The sequence below is a fragment of the Emydura macquarii genome, unplaced genomic scaffold (genome assembly GCF_026122565.2).
Source record: "Emydura macquarii macquarii isolate MOO-44397 ecotype Brisbane River unplaced genomic scaffold, CSIRO-AGI_Emac_v2 contig_1253, whole genome shotgun sequence".
NCBI classification, from domain to species: domain Eukaryota; kingdom Metazoa; phylum Chordata; order Testudines; family Chelidae; genus Emydura; species Emydura macquarii.
In genome coordinates, this window is record NW_027131390.1 from 82,342,916 (window position 1) to 82,366,357 (window position 23,442).

General features: G+C 38.8%; 1 protein-coding gene across 4 annotated transcripts in view; it reads right to left on the minus strand.

Annotated features, from left to right (window-relative positions):
- Positions 1–23,442, minus strand: part of TANC1 (tetratricopeptide repeat, ankyrin repeat and coiled-coil containing 1) — a 210,061-nt gene that overhangs the window by 39,518 nt on the left and 147,101 nt on the right. For all 4 annotated transcript variants that reach the window (XM_067549415.1, XM_067549412.1, XM_067549416.1 and 1 more), the window contains 9 exons: positions 18,692–18,817; positions 16,869–17,150; positions 15,713–15,864; positions 13,138–13,369; positions 10,424–10,590; positions 8,297–8,901; positions 6,424–6,532; positions 6,076–6,198; positions 2,737–2,973 (listed from right to left, as the gene is read on the minus strand). In XM_067549415.1, coding sequence (XP_067405516.1) covers positions 2,737–2,973; positions 6,076–6,198; positions 6,424–6,532; positions 8,297–8,901; positions 10,424–10,590; positions 13,138–13,369; positions 15,713–15,864; positions 16,869–17,150; positions 18,692–18,817 — 2,033 coding nt within the window. The remainder of the gene's footprint in view (positions 1–2,736; positions 2,974–6,075; positions 6,199–6,423; positions 6,533–8,296; positions 8,902–10,423; positions 10,591–13,137; positions 13,370–15,712; positions 15,865–16,868; positions 17,151–18,691; positions 18,818–23,442) is intronic.

The window sequence follows — 23,442 nt, forward strand, 5'->3', positions numbered from 1 at the left end:
CATATAAAAACATCTCAGAAAAATACTATCAATCAACATTCCTCACCTTCAATGTTCTCCACAGCACTGCACCATACCTACATTACAGTTTTTGTCCTCTTGTACTCATATTCTCTACTCAGCTAGTTCCGCTTATATTTGCCTTGTCTATTTACTTCATTCTTCCACTCCATGTCTTCTCTCTCCCACATACATGCCCCTACCTATGCCTGAAACAATTTCTCTCTTCCTGCACAACAAGTAATTGGAACTCTCCGCCTTCAAATCCTTCCTCCAACCTTTATTTTGGTTAGCTTGCTCTCACTAATTTCCAGTTGGGTGCTTCATATTTGCACTTGCCAGGGATGCCAACTTTGTTCTGAGACTTTTACGGATGTTTCCGAAAACAACTAGTGAGGAATCAGGAAGGTTGCTTAGACCTCTCTTCCCTCAGCCTGGGCCCTCTCACTCTCCCTCCCCCACTCCTCTCCCTCAGCGAAAATGGGACATCAAAACCGGACATAGGGCTGGTTTTGTTCAACATCTTCATTAATGATCTGGAGGATGGGGTGGATTGCACTCTCAGCAAGTTTGCAGATGACACTAAGCTGGGGTAAGTGGTAGATATACTGGAGGGCAGCGATAGGATACAGAGTGACCTAGACAAATTAGAGGATTTGGCCAAAAGAAATCTGATGAGGTTCAACAAGGACAAGTGCAGAATCCCATGCACTGCTACAGACTGGGGATTGACTGGCTAGGCAGCAGTTCGGCAGAAAAAGACCTGGGAATTACAGTAGACAAGCAGTTGGATAGGAATCAACAGTGTGCCCTTATTGCCAAGAAGACTGCATTAGTAGGGAGCACAGCCAGCAGATCGAGGGAAGTATTTATTCCCCTCTATTCAGCATTGGTGAAGCCACATTTGGGGTACTGTGTCCAGTTTTGGGCCCCCCACTACAGAAAGGATGTGGACAAATTGGGAATAGTCCAGTGGAGGGCAACAAAAATGATTAGGGGACTGGACCACATGACTTATGTGGAGAGGCTGAGGGAACTAGGCTTGTTTAGTCTGCAGAAGAGAAGAATGAGGGGGAATTTGATAACAGCCTTTAACTACCTGAAAGGGGGTTCCAGGAAGGATGGAACTAAGCTGTTTTCTGTGGTACAAGATGATAGAACTAGGAGCAATGGTCACAAGTTGAAGTGGGAGTGGTCTAGGTTGGATAGTAGGAAAAACTTTTTCACTGGGAGGATAGTGAAGCACTAGAATGGATTACCTAGGGAGGTGATGGAATCTCCATCCTTAATGGTTATAAGGCTTGGCTTGACAAAGCCCTGGATGGGATGATTTATTTGGGGTTGGTCCTGCTTTGAGCAGAGGATTGGACTAGATGACCTCCTGAGGTCTCTTGCAACCCTAATCTTCTATGATCTCTCCTCCATCCTCCCTTTTTATGGACAAGGGAGGAGACCCGGGCCCTATCCCCACACACAGAGACGGGGAGGATCAGCCCTAGGAAAGGTACGCTCCTATGCCACCTAGGGAGGCCCTTAATACTTTGGCCAGTCTGAAGGCTGGCCCTCTTTCCAGTATGATCCTCTTCCTCCTCCTTCGTCACATTCCCCCTTTCCTCCTCCTGCCCCTCTGACTTCTCTTCCCCTGCAGACTGCGCAGGGAGGATTTGACAGAAGGCAAGCCATGGTGACTGTCAGTGGGGCTTAGGGTGCTAGATTCACCACCCAAGCCACAGGTTGCATGCTGCACTTTAACTGCCCCACATGGACCCTGCTGGCATGCTCTAAGTCCTACAGTGCACCATCAGGGTCCACACAGGGCAGGGCAATACATAGCCTATGGCTTGGGCAGTGCCTCAACCCATTCAAAATTGCTGTGGCTTGCCTCCTATCAGACTCTGACTGTGCAGTCTGCACAGGTGCCACAGGGGCAATGAAGAAGAAAGCTCTCTAGGGCCACAACGATATTTGCTCTGTTTGTTGGACCTGAGTGGTGGTGAATCTCATACTCTCTCACTCTCACTCGTTTTATATATGTATAAAATCTGTGTGCCTGCAAAAATAGTAGCTATAAGCCTGAATTTGTAGTTTTGTAATTACATGCAAAAATTGGGAGGATCAGAGAAAATTAGGAAGGGTTGGCATCTATGCATCCCATTCCTACCTCAACGTGAGAAACTAATACAATTAAATGGAAAAACAACAACAAACCACTATGAAATGAGATGATTAAAATGACTGCAAGTAGGAAATAAACAAATATGTTCTCCCATGAACATGTTTCCTCTCCTCTTATTGCCATTCTACTCTGATTCCCTCCCCCATTGCCATAACATTGTGATTACTTATTACAAACTTGGGGCCTGCCCAAGGACATCTGCAAATGCCACTGATTTCACCATCAGCTTCAACTCTTAGGCCCCAATCCTGTAAAGGTTTACACATGTAAATAACACCATTAAATTCAAATACTACTCACAAGTGTAAAGATAAGCACATGCAATTTTTTTTGTAGAATCAGGGCTTTCCATTGTAAGCTCTTCAGGGCAAGGATCTATGGAAGACTTTATATTCTACTCTGGCCTTCGGTATATGCTATTTTTTCCCCAAAAAATGCTATGTGTACACAACACTCTGTATACATTGTTAATAAATAATATTTCTGTAAAACATGTCTGTACAATATTTTCTTAGACACAAGTACTGTAGTTAAAACCATCCTTTAGTGTCACAGCTTACCCTTGCACCCTTTTTGCAGAGAAGTGAAACCAAGTTCATGTGACCTGCAGCTGCTGCATAGCTAAGCGGGGTCATTCCATTTTCTGATGTTCCATCAAGAGCAGCTCCAAATTCCACCAGGAGAGCGACCATTTCTTCATGTCCAAGGTGAGACTCAACACACAGTATTGGAGCATTATTTAGAACTTCAGTTCTGTAATTCACATTTGCACCCCCCAAGATCAGCAGACGGCTCACCTGAAGGAGAATTTAAACAAGTTATTTTTTCCACACATTTATCACAGCATATAATCACCTTAGTTAAAGAGGCTGCAGAAGTATCTAATTTTCTACTCTGATTTTGGAATTAAAATCATAAAGGAAACTGAATTTATTACATATTGATACTGATGTGAAATAAAAAAAGTTCAAAAGCTATTGGCTAGCAGTTATATCATTGGTCTACTAGCGATAAATTCTAGCTATAAATCCACATTATAAACTTTATATCCTCTTCACCACTATGGCTTCTTCTGTTAGCAAAGCCCAACACACAGTGCTACTTTGGAGTTGCATAATTTGATTGTGACCCTTTGCTGCAAAGCTGTATGCCAGAATCTAAGCTTTCATAAAATAAATAAATAAATAAAAGTATAGCTTCTGGTCCTAATAGTTGTCTTAAACTTTGAAAACATTTAGCAGTTTGCCAAAATTGCATCCTCCCCCCTTCCCAAGTTGACAGTTCCGATAATGGACCCTACCTCCCTCTTTCTCTTTTCCCTTCTGCCCCACTTTTACCTCTTTCACTTTTTAAGTGCCTCACTGTATGTGTGTTTGTTCCCTCTCAGAAAACAATTATTTCCCACAGATCATGACTTTTTCCATTTAGCAAACAAAGATTGTGTTCCTTGGTCTCCAATGGTGCTTGAAATTACCATGTTTTCTGTATGCATAGCCGTGTTCCCTTACCATATCATCAATATGAGCACAAGACTAGGCACAGCATTAGTTTGCTGCTGCAGAACCAGAAGAAAGGTGCAACAACACAAAACATGCATGTCAGGTACACAAAAAACACTGACTATTTTAATTTAAAGGGAAGGATTCTTTCCCCCATTTTAAAATTGGTATTAATGTCTCGAGGACATCTTCCAGCAGATCATAGAAATTTTAGGGTAGGTTGAATTGGTCTTAAAATTACTATTAAATTCCTCTCTAATCCTAAAACACAGACATCAAAGAAATGTGTTAAAATTATGAAAATCCACATAACACACAATAGAAGGGCAATCTAAAGGCCAAGTCCTGCGAAATCAGTTATACTCACACATATGTATTTGTAGGATAGGTCCCTAAAGTGGTCCACTATGAAACCTATTATTAGCTCTAGTTGACATACTGGGGTTCAATGCCTCATTGTTACTCCTATTCATTTGTATTTCAGGGTTTTACAGGCATACCTGAAAATATCTGAAACAGGAATATGTAGCCTCAAGTCAGAGGTTGCTTCTTTTTAATATTACAATTAAACCACGGCCACGGTTTGGCTATGTGGCTGACAGCTAAATGGCTAGTAATTTTTTTTCTGTTTTAATCAACAGCCAGATTACAGATGGCTCTTAGTACATGCACAGTGAGAGAACTGATTATAAGGAGTTTCCTTCTCCGTTATGCTTGCCTGGTCTCTCTCTGCACACCTTGGGGCACAATCTACTGCAACTTGGATAAAGAGGTACAAGGCCATGCCACACTCCTGTGCATCAGCATACATAGGAGGAAGAGGCAGGAGTATACTGAACCTCAGGAAGGGACACAACTCCTTCTGCATGCTGGATATGTATAGCTTAAAATAGATCATCACATGCTAGAAACTAAACTTTGGGACTACACAACAGTATATATAAACAAACAGGGTTTTGTGCATTTGCCACATAAAATCTCCATATTGCACGGTTGTGAAATTATAATCAAAAGATTATTCTTAATCTTACTGGCAAGTGAATACTTTGAACTCATTTTCCAATATATGGATTTTATCCAGTCAATTTATGACTTAATTTATCTTATATATTAAAAGTATTTTCCTTTGAAAGGACAGTGTTTCTTTAGGCTGTAATTAAATGTTGACACCTGTGAATTAGCAGCCCTTTGCTGAAATGCAAATCCATCAGTGAAGGACTTTTGTATGAATTAAAGTGGTTTTTCACATGAATAACCCCCAACAAACTGTACTATCCTGAAAAATGTTAGGTATTCATTCCCTGTGATGATGCTGAAAACTCCTTTAATTACATGCGTAATTTATGCACATATTGTTTTAAGAGACTATGGATGTGTAAAGCCAGCCAATAATGTTAAGACAGCATGACTACACAAATAAGTGACATAGATTTCTGCAAAAACAAATATTTTACAATACCTATTAAACACTCAGTCTTTAAAATGTCCCCACATCAGATGTTTCAGCGAAAGTTTCAGAAAGGTCAAAACGAAAGAGATTAACTGAAGTTATTTATATAATAACGAAGAACCCAATAAACACATATATTGGACCAGCCCACAGCATGTGTTAGATGGGTGGGTTTTATTTTTAACTCCTCCCACAGTGAATTATATATAATAAAATAATACTTCACCCTTATCATAGCACCTCATATGACTTTATAAAAAAGTAAGTACTATAAAATCCCTAGTAGATGTTCTGAAGTCTCTGACATTTCTTTTCTGGAGTAAAAACTCTGCTCAGGGTAAGGATTTATTTTGATTTTGTTTGTTTAAAGTGATTAATATATTAAACATCCATTTGGACTAAGTTTTAGGAACAGTCCAAAATGAGATAAAATGCAACAGTGGGAAAAACAGACTGTTTCTGATAGTCACAGAAGTCAATTTCACCAATAACACACAAAAGCTAAAGAAGGGAATAACACAGACAGCATTAATTCAGCTGCAGGGCAACAAATTTACAAAGGTACCTTCCCATAAATTTGGTCTGAAATTTAATCTCATAAAAAATGTTTATGATCTGTTGAGTAATGTCTTCCAGATTCTTAATGTCTATTTTAAAAATCCACTGACTCTCTGGGTGAAAAAAATCTTAAGGTATTCACCACAATTTATAAATTGGCCCTAGAAAAATAAACTTGTACTTCCCCCTTTGCTGACTTTATCGCAGTTAAATATTATTCACAAACCATCTCCAGATGACGTCCGATTATTTATGTATAGTATTTTCACATTAAGGTCTAAACCTGTCCTCACTGAAATCACTGGCAAAACTCCCACTGATTTAAATGGTGCAAGATCAGATCCATTCGTGATTCAGATGGCGTCCTGAGTACATAGTTCTTATTCTCTTACCTTCACATTAGGTGTATAGAGGTTTCTCAGAGAAGCCAGGGCAGCTGACAGTCCATCAGTACTATAGCCAATCCACAAGGCTTGAAGGTGACTGGAAGAAATTCCAGTTTTTTTACTGAGACCCTAGGAGAAATAATAAAATAAAGAGATACTTTTAAAATAGGATTGCAGAGAGAATTTTCATTTCTTTATATGGATGAGGCATAAAAGGGATAATTTTGTTTGTAAGAACTTTAGGTGTTTATATTGGTGATTTGTAATTATTAAAGCAACAGTCTGGAATCCTCTCAGACGTGTGTGTTTATATAGATATCATACAACTGTGTTTTTAAGATCTGTGGATTTTACCTTGAAAATGTGCGCTTTAAGAATATGATGACCAAGTTCCATTGTTTGCTGACGATTTAATTTTCCCTCCTGCCGAGAAAACATGAATGCTAGTAGAGCATGCCCATTTCTAGCAAAAGAAAGGAAATAAGAGAGCAACACATATTTATTTAGTAAAGATTTAGTTACATCACCCAATATGTTCAGACATTTATGTCATGCAAACGTCAACATTTTTTGTTTCACCCAGTTAAACTTTTCAAACATCTCTCTGTGTCGATTTAAATACTAAAACTTTCAAATGTCACAAGAGAAAACTTTTTAATTCTTGTCCTGAGTTCATAAGTTTTACTGGACATCAGGAGAGGGGACAACGAGCTCTGTTACTAAATAAAAGGAGTTCACTTCTAAAAGAACAAATCTGAACTGAAAAGGGTCATGGGAAATCTAGAGTCACCTTGTGAAAAGTGTTTGGGTCTCCAGTACCAGATCAGAAGTTCCACTGATGAAGGATTAACAGGGGATGGAAAGGGTGAGGTCAACAAGACAACCTAAACAAATATTGCAATGTTCTACTAAATCTGACTGTTGCACCTTTTTATGCCTCTAATTTGAAATGAAATTCTGTTAAATCTTTCAAGCCCCTTAAAAAAAGGACAGAGCATCCTTTTCCTTTCATAATAAAATGCAAACACACAAAAAGACCCCACCATCAGCTTTAAATATATGCCTATCATGCTTTCACAATCACCTGGTCAAGAAATCTAGACCTTTTGATATAATACTCGACATTGTTATATGAAGCAAACACAGAGTGGTGAGTTTTACATAATTTCATTCAATTGTTACTAGATCAGTATTATCATGTAAAACCCATGGAGATGTGAAAACTTAAAATGTTGATGTAATTGGGTGTAATATTGGTAAATCCATGTTTAGAATTCTCATTAACAGCTACCTTTTCTATTGGGAAATAGGGCAATAGATCATTTTGTCTCATCTTCTGTTTGTTTTTCTTTTTAAATTACTCAGACATTTTCCAGCTTGATCTACACCTACCCCGGCGATTCGGCAGCAGTCAACGGGAGTTACACAAACTAGGCAGAAAACTTGCATAACTCCCGTTGACTGCTGTGCTTCTCTTCTGCACGCCATCTTCACTTCACTGAGCCAATGGGAACAGATGCAGCACTATGCCACTTGCAGGGGTGGATTAATAGTGTTGACTTCTGGATCGACTGAGAGGGTCTTCACTCACTACTCAGTCGATCCAGATAAGTCAATTTGACGGTGGCGACTTTGCCGCCATCAGTGTAGACATAGCCTCAGACCCTAGTCCCCTTTCTTGGATTGCATATCATGAGTCACTTAACTCAAAGCCGCTAAAAAACATTATGAACCTGCGTGCGCGCACATTCTGGTAGCCTGGTAACATTTTTCATTTTGTCACACTATTCAGGGATTTGGAGTTCTTTAATCCTTTTAAAAACATTTTAAAATGAATCATCACACATATGTAAAGTAGATTTCAAAAGTCTGAGTTTGTAGGAAGTCTTACAGCATTTTCTTATTGCAGATTTTGCCGAGGAGATAAAAATAGGAGACTCCTCCATAAAGGACACTTCTTCCCAAGGTAGTGAAATCACATAGCCTAACTATTACTAAGGGTAAATTCTGTTCTCAGATATATAAGCCCAATTCTCATTGACTCCATCAGAAATTACATCTTGGCATTAGAAGTCAAAACTTGGCTCTAAACATGCACATCTTTTCCTTTGAAAAAATGCATCTGTTTAACATTACTCTCTCCTCTCATCAGTGTTCAAAAGTGATTATTAAAATCTGTAATTGCAAGTATCTGTACATATTACACCTTATTGCAGCCTTAATTTACCTTGGCTCACATAAGAAGTTTGTATTTTCACCATCCGCTCTCCAGACAAGCCACTCCCTGAAGGAAGGATGGCAGAACATACGTGTATTGTCACGCCTTTTTATCAGAAAACACGAAAGGGCCTCCATCCTCTGTTGGAAGTCTTCCCATTCCTGTTCACCATTTATTTGACCAGCATTAATAGTTTGGAAAATCTGGTCATCTGTCATGGGATGAAGGGATGCTAGTGCCACATTTAACACTGGCAGTGCTCTCTCAAAAGCAGAGTTGGTCATGAACTTCATGTTACACTGAAGCAAATAAAGTTCTGATAGAGACACAGGAACTACCTTGTAGCTTGCACTTTTGATCACCAAGTGACCTTTCTGAAAAAGATCCAGTGTCAGTTTCAAATAGAGATAAGATCCCAAGCTCTTCATGATCAGGTGGTTACTCACTTTCCCAATTATGGCTGCATCAGCTTTCCCATTTAAAGATATATTGTTTATAATTTCCTGACTGCTATTGATCCTGTACTGAATATATGAATTCAAATCACTCTGAATTTCTTTGTTTGGGAAGTCATCTAGGGATATTTTGAAAAAGGGTAGTGAATTCGTATTTTCCTGTAATTAAAATACAAAACAAATCACACATACATGCACTGTAGCATTTCAGAATGGAAAATTCACAGTCTAGCTTCACTATATTTTTCTTCTATGAGAGGCATTAGATAGAGATAGGAAGATCTATTAGCTCTATTAGGCTCTTGTAAATATAGTAACCTGATAACAGATAAAACAACATTTTATATTTCTACACCACATCATCCTTCATTTGAAAATCTCAAAACACTATTAACCGAGCCCTGAGGAGTGTATGAAGGATACACAACGGCCATTTCAAATCTAGGGCAGCAGAATGCAAAGAAATGTAATTTAGCCAGCAAACAGTTTCACATCTCTTCACTTACAAATAGTTCAGCAATGACCTAGAAAGCTGTGAACCATCACTGAAACACCATCACCACCACTTCCTGCTGGAGGTGTTCCTTGGAGGTCTCCCATCCAAGCACTGACTGAGCATGCATGATTACTTAATTAGGGAGAACAGACAGCTATGGCACAGGGTGGTCTAGTTACAGTGGTTTTACCTGAACACATAGTTTGGTGCATAACAAACAGTAATTCAGGCGATAGACCAACAACTGCTTTTCAGGCACAGCAATATGTATTTGCATAGTCTAGCAAACTTTGCAAACATCTTTAGTATAAATGAGCACCTTTATAACATAATGCATTTTCCTAGGTAATTTTAAAATAGCTAAATGGATAAAAAGCTGAACCTTCAGTCTGGGGGCATTGATATTATGAAATCACTGTATCCCTAGGCCTCCCATTGTCCACATAGTTGTTTCATGGACTATGTATTAAAGCAGCGCTTCTCAACCTTTTTTTTCCCCCCCGAGTACTACTCGGGAAAAAAAAGGGAGGGGACTTGCGTCGGGGTTTCGCTGCGGCGGCGGGAGGATTTTCCGGCGGGGTTTCGCGGCGGCGGGGAGAGACAGGCGGCGGGGTTTCACGGAGGAAACAATACCTGCAGCCGAAACCCTTCCGCCGTTTCCCCATTTTCGGAGGCAGGGTTTGGCAGAGGCGGGTGGGAGAGCCCATCCAGCGGCGGCGGATTCAGCTGCGCGCGTACCACCCAGCCGTCCGGTAAGTACCACGTACCACCGGTTGAGAACCGCTGTATTAAAGAAAGACTTCTTCTAAAGATGCTGCATTCAATCGTTTCTGGAGAAATCCCAAATCAACCTCTTTTGGGAACTAACCACCTCACATTTATAAAGATGCTGAGAACTTCTATCTTTTATTGATTCAAAATCCTATTCTCATCTCACCTGCAGTCTGAGAAAACCGTAACTCATGTTTTGTCTCTTATCTCACTGGCATACTCCAGAAAACAAGAGAGGAAAAAACCTTTGAAGTGATATTTGTCCACCATAAAGAATAAACACAAAGTACAATTTTATTTATGTATGTCTTTAAATTCACCTAAATGTAGCATTCTTTCACGGTAATATTGTTGTAGCAGTGTAAAAGATCACTTTAGGAGAAAAAGAAGCAAAATTAAAAACATGATTTTTACCTGAAAGTTAGTTCTTAAAGTCACAATCAGCTTCAACCAGGAAGGAAATTTAGAGATAATGTTTGTGATAAATGAAGAAAGTGTGTCACCATAATCAGGTTTGTGGAATTCAGCCTCATTTAAGCCATCTATTAAAATGATGTATTCTTCTTCAGGAATTCTCTGCTCTGAATAACAAAAGTAAAAAAGTTACAGGAGATTCACATTTTCCCATAAACAGACTAATTTTTATGTACAATTTTTAAAATATTGGTAGTAAAGGAAATTTTTATATACCCCAAAAGAAATTTTTGTGAGTCAGAATATCCAACTGAAAATAAACACCATCACTAGTCTCACTTTAGATTAAAACCCAATTTAAAATCTAATTTACTTTTTATGATGTTTGTTTGCTTTTTGGCACTTTACTCTCCTTAGTCAATGAAAATAGTTCTTAATTTCATTCTCTAGATTTTATGACTAAAACTATGCTACAATGTCTGGGTTACAAATTCTGCAGAGGAACCTCTACACACTTTCAGCAGTGTTTTCAGTCACACTCTATATTAAGGCTCAATTTTGTAAATGGTATATTAAAAAGGTTAAAGGATTAATAGATGTTATAAGCATGTTACAGACATGGGTAGTAGGTGTTATAAATGGTTAGAAGTACATCAGTAAAAGGTTCCATGTATAATTATAAGTACTTATTGACTCTGATTCTAACTAATAACCATTTATTAGAACTTTTATTAATCGTTTATTAAACCTTTATAAACTATTATCACACAAAAAATCTATGTAAATAAGACATGAGGAAACATACTGAAGAAAGAGAAAAACAAATTATAGCTCCTCATTAAGTGAACACTGTCCATTCAGTGCACCATATGAGACGGGGTTCTGTGGAAAAAGCAATATGTGACCACAGAATTACGGAAAGTATCAATGTATATGCACAAGAGGACTGAATTAAGGCAATCTACAGGAAATCTTAATTATAGCATTTCCTAACTTTTGAACACTTGACTTAGTAATATTCTTTTAACATAGTTTGTGTGTGTAATTTCCTCGGTTTTTAAAAAAGCAAACTCTGCCACTTCAGCTAATCGAGTAACTGATAGCAATAGTGGATTGTCATCCTCTATGTGGATCAGCACTAAAGAGGGATGAGACATACTTTGCCAGTGGGTTTCAGAGTTATTTGCTCACAAAAGAATGGTGAGATTCAGGAATCTTGGGTTCCATTCCAAGCTCTGGAGGACAGCATGCTCTCGTGGGCCAAGACTTTTCTGCATATTCCTTCAGAGAGTGACCCCTTTTTCCCCATCTCCTCCAACCAGTCCCAATCTTGTCTCTTCCCCACCACAAATCCTCATCCCAGCACCACTCTCTTCATCTACTCAGTCCCAGGCTCTTCTACATTCAGGCTGTCTCATCCAAGTCCCAACAAGTCCTAGTTTCACTCCTTTCAACATGCCACAACGGTCTCCCTCACACTTCCCCCAAACCCTGGCTCCTCATCCTATCTATCTGTCTTTTCTCTGACCTTACCTCTTCCCTCTCGCCACCCCACAGGTTCTCAGTCCCAATCTCTCTTGTGGCTCCTCTTTCAATCTCAGTCACACCGCTTGCTCCCTCCTCCCACAACTCCCAGTCCCAGTTTCCCCTTTCTGTCAGGCAGACTCCAGTCCATACCACACCCAGGCTCCTTATCCCAATCTACTCTCCTATCCCACTGTAGAACTGGCTTCTGTCTCCTCTGTATTTGAGTTGGGCAGCTTCCTCCTGAATGCTGCCTGGGCTCAAGCAGGGAGGTCATTGAGAGCATGGGGGAACACAGACTCCCTTCTCTCAGTTCAAGTGCCCAGACCCAATCCTGGCATGGCACATACCAGCCTTGTGCAGCAATTACAGGGAGAGTCCTGCTCAGCTCTGGCCTGGAGCGTGCCCAGTGCAGATGGAATCTAGGGGAATTTAGCCGCTAACATCTAAGGACTCTCTACTAAGCATGAGTGAACTGTGATTTTTCAAAGACTTACAACTTGTCCATATTTGAGTGGATTTTCATGGGGACAGCAAAAGACACACCCCTCATACAAATGCCACCCCACCTGAAAAATTTCAAGTTCCTGCTCCAGAGCATGGGAGTACTAGAGCTTTTCAATAAAAAGGTCCCAAGTTTAAAAATTCTGGACAAAACATGTTTTTTCCTTCAGCCATGTATTCAGAAACGGATGAACTGCTTTGGCTGAAATTTTCCAAATTCAACCTGAGGCAGACACCCAACATGGAAAATTTCAGCCAAGATAGCTAAAGTATGGCAAAGTTATAAGCAACTATAAACTGGGTCTTATAATAGGAAGTGTTGGGCAACCTTAACAAGTGATAGGAGTCCTGCCTATAATTTATAAATATAACCTTAATATTAAGTGTGACTATTTTTTTAAATATCAGTGAAAACAAAGTCATGAAAACATTACTTTGATATTGGAGGATATTATTTTAAAACTAAAATACTTCTGTCTGAAAATTGTCTACTATTATTATAAATAACATCTAAAATGATTATAAGTGAAAGAGATTAAAGAAAAACACTCTCTCTAATGAAGTCATCCCTACATCTTTAATCATCTCCTTTAGATCATTAAATACATGTACCAGATTACTCTAGGGTTTTCTGATCATTTATAAAGCTTAAAGACAGTTTCTGAGTAATTTGTTATGTGGCATACCTTTCCTGAGGTTTGCAAGTGGTTCCAACACTCCTCTTTTAAAAGCTGCTACTGGATCTTGGACACAGGATCTAAGGCTAAGCATACTTTGTAGGTGAGGCTCTTTTATCAGAAGATCTCTGTATGCTGTTAACTGATGTGACCGGCAAAGTAAAGCTGCAATACTGTGCACAAATTCTGGGACAAGACACGTATATGTGTTGTCAGCTTGGCAATAGTGGTAGGCAACAACCTGAAAAAAGGAAGTCAGGTTACCACATCATAGATGATACTGTAGAAATAGTTTCTTTTAGTTAGAACCAAAAAAAAGTTAATTGATTTCCTTGATTGACCCACAAGCTTTGTTCGACTGTACAAGTTATCCTGATTCACATTTTGTGAAAGATGAGCCTAACAGAATCAAGGCACAGGAAAAAGGACAGGGAAACAGTGTTACTATGGCAGAGGGTGGAAAGAGGATGCCTAGAAATCCAGAAGAGTCATTTTGGACATAACCAATAAACCACTAATTTGAGTCCCTGCCTCTTGGTAAGAATCTCCTTTGCATTTGTACATGACTGGAGTTGCGCAGATAAGGCAGAGCTTGGGGTCCCTGCCACAACACAAGAAAAACTTCCAGAACAAAACCCAAAAATCTGTGAAAGCTCTATCTGAGTAAACTGATGAGCTGAATTTTACAGTATCACTGTAAGTAGTTGTCTGCTGCAGAAAAAGAGTACAATGTTCCTAAAAGTGAGGAGGACTCATGGTTCAGGCTTCTGATTATTTCTGTGAAAATCAATTCATCACAGTGAAAAGCAATGTTTAGAGTACATACAAATATGCCATTCAGTGGTTTTCAAACTCTTTAGCACCTTTTTCACTGGATGCAAGTAGTCACTTTAAAACAAAATTATGCAAATGATTGAGGAAACTGTATTTTATTAAATACGCGCAATTCTGATCTAGAATATGTTTATCCTTTAGGCAAAATCAGTTTCTCAGCATAGTATAATCTAATGTGAAGTTAGTTTTAATCAATTACTCTAGATAGTCACAAATTTGGGGTTGGTCCTGCTTTGAGCAGGGGATTGGACTAGATAACCTTCTCAGGTCCCTTCCAATCCTTACGTTCTCTGATTATCATGTGGTGCATGCAGTCTAAAATACAGTAACATAGCTTTAAACTTTTTCAGATTGAGAGTAGAGTTAATCTAAACTGTGAAGTAGTTTTGGTCTCAGGAAACAATAGCTTGTCTTGTTCCTCAAGCACCTTGTAAACTGGAGTAACAGAAATATGATGCAATTTAATAGTGGAAATTGCAAGATCATGCATTTAGGGACTAACAACAAGAATTTCTGCTATAAACTGGGGACGCATCAGTTGGAAGTGGCAGAGGAGGAGAAGGACCTGGGCATATTGGTTGATCACAGGATGACTATGAGCCGCCAATGTGGTGTGGCCGTGAAAAAAGCTAACGCAGTCCTTGGATTCATCAGACACGGTATTTCCAGTAGAGATAGGGAGGCGTTAGTACAGTTATACAAGGAGCTGGTGAGAACTCATCTGGAATACTGTGTGCAGTTCTGGTCCCCCATGTTTAAGAAAGATAAATTCAAACTGGAATAGGTGCAAAGAAAGGTTACTAGGATGATCTGCGGAATGAAAAACCTGCCTTATGAGAGGAGACTCAAAGAGCTTGGCTTGTTTAGTCTAAACAAAAGAAGGTTATGGGGAGATATGATTGCTCTATAAATACATCACAGGGATAAATACCAGGGAGGGAGAGGAATTATTTAAGTTCAGCACCAATATGGACACAAGAACTAATGGATATAAATTGGCCATCAGGAAGATTAGACTTGAAATGAGATGCAAATTTCTCAACATCAGAGGAGTGAAGTTTGGGAGCAGTGGGGGCAAAAAACCTAGCTGGCTTCAAAACTGAGCTTGATAAATTTATGGAGGGAATAGTATGATGAGACAGCGTAGTTAGGCAATTGACTGATCTTTGACTGATGATGGTAGATGTGTCAATGGCATGTGATGGGATGTTAGATGAGGTGGGTTCTGAATTATTACAGAGAATCTTTCTAGCTGGTGAGTCTTGCCCACATGCTCAAGGTTTAACTGATTGCCATATGTGGAGTCGGGAAGGAATTTCCCCCCAGGGCAGATAGGCAAAGGCTCTGCTGGGGGGTTTTCGCCTTCATCTGTAGCATGAGGCACGGCTCACTTGCTGATGGATTCTCTGTACCTTAAAGTCTTTAAACTATGATTTGAGGACTTTAATAACTCAGTCATAGGTCAGGGGTCTATTACAGAAGTGGATGGGTGAGGTTCTGTGGCCTGTGTTGTGCAGGTGGTCAGACTAGATGATCGTATTGGTCCCTTACAGTCTATGAGTCTATGAAAGGGAGGAAGACATGGCTCACTGTGCAGGATGTATGCATGTGGTACACTCTTACGTGAGTTTCACAAATTACTTTCCTTTCTCACCCCTAGTGCAACCAGGGAGTTCTGCAAAACACTGTATTTCAGAGTTTAAAGGTTTTTAGTGTATTGGGAGAAGACTACTGAATGGTGAAAGGTTACCTTTGAAGCAAGATGTCTCACAGATTCATCCATTTGATTTTGATGTTCAGGAGTACCAGGACAACTTAGAATTTTCATTGTATTGTTACCATTTGCGGGAGGAGCAGGTGGAGGTAACTTAGTAAGGGGAATCTCTTGACAGGGGTCACTGCCTATAAAAATTGCACATACCAAAGTCATAATTACAGACTACCGCTTTGGGATAAAATATGTACATGATAATGGAACTTCTTAAAGTCTTGGGTAAAATTTACAATTAAGCTACATTATTTTAAAACATACACAATACATGATCTTCAGATGTAAACAGTTACAACATGACTTATGCATATGCGAATTTCCATCTTTTTATTTTCAAGGTGATTTAAGTGACCTCTGTGCTGAAGAAACAGCAAATATGAAAATAAGTACAATTCTAAATGCAAGAGCTCATTAAATCATATAATGTATCAGGGCTCAACTAATGTGAAAAGTACTAATTATGGTATGATAATAGCCTTTTCTTCGTATCATCAATATGGCATATTTGAAAACTGTCAGCATTGGAGGTACTCTGAATAAATACATAGAACCATATCATCCTCTCACCTCAGATAAGCTGAAGAGGTGTAAAGGCAGTAGAGGGGCATGGAAAGGATAAATGTCATCTTCCTAGTATAAACTTACCCTTCATCTCAGATTCTGTGGAGCCTTTGCAAAATCTGGGCTGCACAACACAGGGAATGATTACACCAGGGCACCATCCTCCCTCCAGAAACCAACAAAAGTGTGTGTGTGTGTGTGTGTGTGTGTGTGTCAGAGAGAGAGAGAGTGTGTGTGTGTGTGTAATCTAGGCAGCACAGTTAATTAGAGCCATAGTGCCAAGTGAGCTTCGAGTGCTGGGAAACAGTGTGGAGATTCAGTGTTTCCATAGATCTTTGGGGGTGAGGGGCTAGAGGGGTTTTGTTTGTTTGTTTTTTAAAAGGTTGAACCCTTGGTCTATTCTGTTAGAGGTTATTGTCAAAGCATGCCATATATATGGAACTTCCTTTCCCCCAGAGAGCTGTTCATGTAGGGGACAATAAGGTCAGTAATTACTTATGTCTGCAAAGTAAGCAATCTTCTGACCTTTTGTATTAGTATAACACCACAAACAATTTTTAGAAGAGAAACATACTTTTGGGGGATGAATTAGGGCTGTTTGAAGCAATTTGCCTCATGCGACTTCCATGGCAGCTAAGTGCCACCAGCTTTGAAATAATAGCAGTCTTTCCAAATCCCACATTTCCAATAATAACCGCTCCCCTGTTTTCTGTCAGCTCTGGATTCTTCAAGGTTTCTTCGATCACTTGAAACAGCCAGTCTCTTCCGACAAACACAGAGTCTGTTGTTATGCTTGGCACTTCAAACAATAGTGGCTTTAGCAAAATGTCTTGAGGCTTATAGGGGACAAAACGTGCTGTGAAGTGGGAAGGGAAAAAAGTTTATTAGAAGAAAATATTGTCATGCAATGAAAACCTATTTATTTGCAATAGTATTTTAGAAAACAATTTCAATAAAACTTTTGAGGGGCATGTTTACAATTTGAGAGGATTTCTTTTTCAGCAGTTTTGCCATAAAAACAAAAATAATTACAAAAACTGACTATAAATTAGCAGCTTCAGTGTGGATTAAAACCACTTCATGATAAAATGCAAATAACGGCTGGGGTTTTCTTTTGGGGGTGGGGTTCAGCTTTTATATTTAAACTGTAGAACTGTGATAATTGGACAGTTTATGAATAATTTTTTCTATATATTTGAAAATGTGCAACCATTTTTTCTAATTTAGGGCCTGACCCTGTGAAATGTATGACTGGACTTCCAAAATCAAAGTCAACCATGTAAATGACACATTACTGAACTGATTTTCAGCAGGTGAAGAGTACATACAGCCCTTTTGAAGTCAACAGGAGTTGTAGGTGCTCTATACCTCTGAAAAGTTAGCATGTATCTTCTTGTTCTCATTTATATTCTCAAACAGATAATGCAAGAGCTATAGGGCTAATGAATCTGATTTTGATTGGAAAGATTACTTTAACCATATATAAATTAAAAAATATAAATAATTATTAAATGATTTCTCAAGAAAAGTTACATTTCATAAATGTTTTCTTAGCAATTAACTCATGAAGATAGATAAAGTGAATATGAAAGAGGGCAGCATAACATCTACATAGCAACTCACTGAAGAGCAGTAACATAGAGGTTTGACTGCTTACATTTTTCTGTTTGCAATGGTAAGCTAAAGAGAAGCACCAGGTGGCCAAAATAAAGTTAAGACAATAAAATAAAAATTTGCACACCTCATCTGCAAGGAAAAAAAATGCCACTATTTTTTGACCAAAAGGCCACTCTAAACTAATCCTTAATGAATTAATTACTATTCTTCCATAAATGAGATTCAGGAGGAAGGATATTCTTGAGATTTTCTATAAATCTGTTTTTTCAAATACAGTACAATCAGTTATCTGAATGCCATGGAGGATACTGAATAAGTTTATCTGAAGTCTTGCTTACCTGATCAAAGGAATCTTCAATTAATGTCTAAATATTCGAAGCACATGATTCAATTATGGATAGGTGAAGTTCAGTTAATCTAGGCTGCACTGTACATGCATGTTAATTATATATGTTTGGTTTCTTTTTTAAAAAAGTCATTCTGTTTCTGATATATAGTATGCCACACTGAAATAACCTGTGCAAGCAAACACTTTTTTATGATCAATAATGTTGTCCCAGCTCCTGCAATAGAATCTACAAGAGCATAACTGAATGCCTGCATGGAGACCCTCTGGCTTCATTCAACTAAACACAGTAGGAGCCCAAACATCAGTGCTTCTATAGGGTTACACTTAAAAATCCTATTGCGGGTTAGGGCTTTTGCAAATATCTCAGCTTTACCATGTTACAAAACTGCTACTATGTGTCTATTCTAAAATAACCACACATTTATAAATACCTTTAATTTCTTGTTGTACTCTTCCTCCTGCAGTATTATGCCAAGGTAAGCGAATTGAGGTGCGTAATGGAGCATTCCTCTGTCCATCCAAATAACTCAAATCTTCTAACTTGGTTGAACTTGTTGCTAGGATATTAAGAACTGAAGTTTATTTTTTATCTGAATAAATAATTACATAAAACAAAATTGTATAGCAGCATGAATTATTAATAAGGATTATATTTATGCTTTCAACACAGAATATATAGATTATTTTCCTGCACAGTTATACCCTCAGAAATTCTAGGTAAAATTTCTGATGAGCATAGCCCATTTTCCTCTGTAAATATGTCCCTGATTGTAAAAACATTTTTAATATTCTACCACAGCCATGAACTGTCCAGTTAAAAAAGTCATTTTCATTAAATATGCTACTTGTTTTATATTTTTAATATAAAATATTAGCATCAGAATTTAAAATGATGCTAAAATTTCTACTGAGAAGCTAAGAAAAAAAAGCTTCCTGTTGTATTTTTATGACAAGTCTGGCAGTCAGAAATTATTTAGTAAAGCTTCCAAGCAGAAACACAGCAAGGTAGCTAGATGAAGCTTCTGCCCCAGTGATTTCATTCATAGTTGCTGGCAATTCAAATCTTGCAATTAGACAAGCAGACACAGTGTGCATTATTTCACCACATCCTGAACATTAACAATCACCCCATTAATTGTCTGACTCTCTTCATATTCCTTTGCAGAGCTGAATAGATTTCTAAACCATACAAGTTCTTGATAGGAAGAAAAATCTTCTGCAACAGCAATTGATCACACACTGTATTCATGGGATTAAAATGTATCTAATTCCACAGTATACTGGCATACTACAAATTATTACTAGGAGTGAGAGAAGTAATATAAATATACTATAGTAAGCTTGCTATTGCATGCCACTTAAATAGAAACCTTCAACTATTACTGCTGTGGTGGGTTGAAGTTATTCACATTATATGTAGTTTATAGAGTGCTCTGGAATCAAATGCACTAAAGTGGAAGATTACATTTCATTCCCTACCACCATTTAGGTTTTTTTCCATTTGGCAGGCACTCATTTCCCCTTTCTCCCCCTTGTGTTTCAAACAAAACCAACATTAATATGGCTTTTTCTTTACTTTGCTGTTTGAGAACACTATCAATGATATCAATAGAGTTTAGGAATGGGGTTCTTTGGTAAACTGCTGCTTGCAATAGCTGTAGAGAGTTCATATATGCAATTGATCCTAAGTCCAGCAAAAGGTTGCATAATTTCTCCTTTTTCTTCTCAAACTTTTTATGCGAAGGGACAGAAATAAAATAATAATAAATAATAATAAAAAACAAGTTAAGAACCAAGAGGACTTACTACACAGTGTTACATTAGAAGGTGGTGCATTCTGAGCCTAAATCTCTTAGCACTGCCTTCAGAAACAACATTTCACATTGAGGTAGATTAGATCCTGCACTTCCTCATGAAACAGTAGTGGTAAGCGCTGTACACAGCCAGACTAGTGTAGTTCTGCTACAAAGAGCAGAAGGACATAAAGGAGTTCAGCTCAGGTTTGGGTAGCCATGAGTAACAGAAGGCTGGAGACAGTGGATCAACAGCTATGCAGACTTGCCAAGCATTCCCTCTACAAAGGAAAAGCAGGAGCAGCTGTAGTAATAGATGCTCTGCAGTTGAGGCAGGGAAGTATTTCACAGACCCTTGTAGGGTGACCCTGTACAAAGCCTGGTTCTTCACACTATGAGCTACTTCCAGGATCTAGCCCATAAATCAGTTGTTTACAAAGATAAGTGTTTCTCATAAACTAGACAGAATTCCAATTATTATTTATAATAGGAAACATTAATCTGCACAGATGATAATTTTCACATGTGCACAGCAGTCTCACTCAACATCTCAGCAAAGACTGAACAATGTAGTTCCAGATCATCCATGTCTGGCCAAGCAAACTTTTACCAGCATATTTAATCATAAAGTGACAACTGACCATATAAATGAACACAGTACATTGTGTGGTGCCTTGTCTTCCATTTTTTTAGAATTGGGTTTGCTTACCAACTGACCTGTGAAATATTATTCCTGTTATTTTATTATTTAATGCTTGTAAATATAATTCAGAATCTTACTCTGTATAGGAGATACAATTTACTAATGTATCACATTATGGATTAACACATCTAAAACCTGTAATAAGGTAACATTTTTATAATACTGCTGTTTAAAATCACAGCATTTTATTCCTCACGTGCAGTGACAGATACCGTGTTAAAGCTATGGTTTTATATGAGACATTTTTTCAGAGGTGTCATAAGCATGCCACCTTAATTACACAGATCTCGGTCATAACATGGTGACCTTCATTTGAGTGTTTCTGGAGCAGAGACTGTGCCTTAGTGTACATGTGGGACAGTGCCTAGTGCTTTATCAGTAATAACATCAACCCATTTAGTCCAGTTCTGTATATGCGTTAGTAAACCAAAGTTAACAAAAGGATGGAGGGTTTTCAGCATTACAAAGATCCAAACCATCAGGTTATTTCCCATTAAAGCACCTTTACAAAGCAGTACTTCATATGTACAGTGAACTAATAGTTACTTCCCTATAGTAACTGTGGTTCTTTGAGATGTTGTAATCTGTGAAGATCCCACTGTAAGTAAACATACACCTCATGTGCACAAGATCAGTTCTTTCTGCTCGCAGCATCCATCATGTCTGCCCCACGCACCCTGAGTCTCCTCATGCTCTAGTAAAATGGGCAGGACCCTTCTTCAGTTCTCCCACAATTCAAAGCTTGGGTTGCTAAGGACTGCAAAAAGCAAGGATGGAGGGCAGGTTGTGGGATATGCACAGACTACCACATCTCAAAGAACTACAGATATTGCAGGGTAAATAATCTTAATTTTTTCTTTGAGTAGGTTTCAATATGAATTCCACTGTTGGTGACTGGCAATCAGTCTACTCTCCTGGATGGAGGGGAGGGGGTATGAGGAGTATCAGCTGTGTTAATCAAATAGAGACCGAAGTACTACTCTTCTAAACTTGGTGTCTGTCCTGGCTACCAGATCAAGTCCATAATATTAATGAAGGTTGGCTGGTTACTCCAAATGGCTGCCTTACAAATCTCTGAAACTGGCACATTTCTGAAGCAGGCCAATAAGGTTACCTGTGCCCTTGTGGAGTGTACCTTAACATTTGGTGAGAGATGCTTCCCAGCCAGCTAGCTATTAACAGGTGAAAATGCACTGTGGAATATACTTGGAAAGTCTCTGAGAAGAGATCATTTGGTCTTTCAATACACTGATATTTCCACAAAGAGATGAGGAGAAAGTTGGAAAGAATCAGTCCTGTCTGGGTAGCAGAGTAGAGCTCCAGAAATGTCCATAGCATGAAGATTTTCTCCTGAAGAAGAGTGATGTTTCTGCAAGAAGATTGGTAAAATGACCAATTCATTCTTAAGGTGGTCTAAAAATCTCACCTGAATCAATGTAAGGATTTAATCTCATCACTACCCTGTCCCTGTGAAATGACATGTACAGAGGTCCATGCCAACGTGATGGCCACTAAGAAGACTGTCTTCTTGATAGTAAGTGGTACAATGAACATTCTGATAGAGGTTTGAAGACAAGGCTCCATGAGTTGCAAGAGTGCTACAATGAGGTCCCAGGTCAGAGTTAGATCTCTAATTGGAGGGCAGGCATGGAGAAGTTCTTGATGAATCTTGGCACTGAGATGAGAGAAAACAGAACATGACTGAACTCATGCATGGTACACCGATACTGCAGCTAGGTAGACTTTCAGTCCAGTTGCCACTCCTGACTCTTTCAAAGCAATATGTAGTACAAGATGCTTGGGATTAGGGCTTCAACCAGATTCACACTGTTTTGGAGTTGCCCAACTATGAAAAACCTCTCATTTTTCAGGGTAGGTCCTTCTAAATGGAAGCCATCCTGCTCTGTATAAGAATTTCTTGCACTTGTCTGGAGCACTCTGCAAATCAGTGATCGTCATCCAGCCAGCATACAGGCCATCAGATGCAAGAATCTGACCCTGATTCTCAGACGCTATATCTGGACAGGCAGGGAGGCAAATGGAAGGTTGGCTACACCAGTGGTTCTCAACCAGGAGTACGTGTACCCCTAGGGGTACACACTGAGGTCTTCAAGGGGGAACACCAACTCATCTAGATATTTGCTGAGTTTTACAACAGGCTACATAAAAAGCACTAGTGAAATCAGTACAAACTAAGATTTCATACAATGACTTTATACTGCTCTATAAACTGTATGCTGAAATGTAAATACAATATTTATATTCCAATTGATTTATTTTATAATTATTTGCTAAAAATGAGCAATTTTTCAGTAGTGTGCTGACACGCTTTTGCATTTTATGTCTGATTTGGTAAGCAATTAGTTTTTAAGTGAGGTGAAACCTGGGGTACGCAAGACAAATCAGACTCCTGAAAGAGATACAGTAGTCCAGAAAGGTTGAGAACCAGTGGGCTAGACACTGATAGGTCTGACAAGCAGAGTTGTCTCAACTAATAAGGGACTATCATGATAACAGTAGCTCTCTGTCCCATCTGATTTTGCATATTATCCTGAGGATCAGGGGAATTTGTGGGAAGGCATAAAGGATGCCTCAAGACCACTGAAGAAGAAGAAGTTACTTACCCTATGCAATAACCATGTTTCTTTGAGATGTACGTCCCTATGGATGCCACACTGTAGGTAAC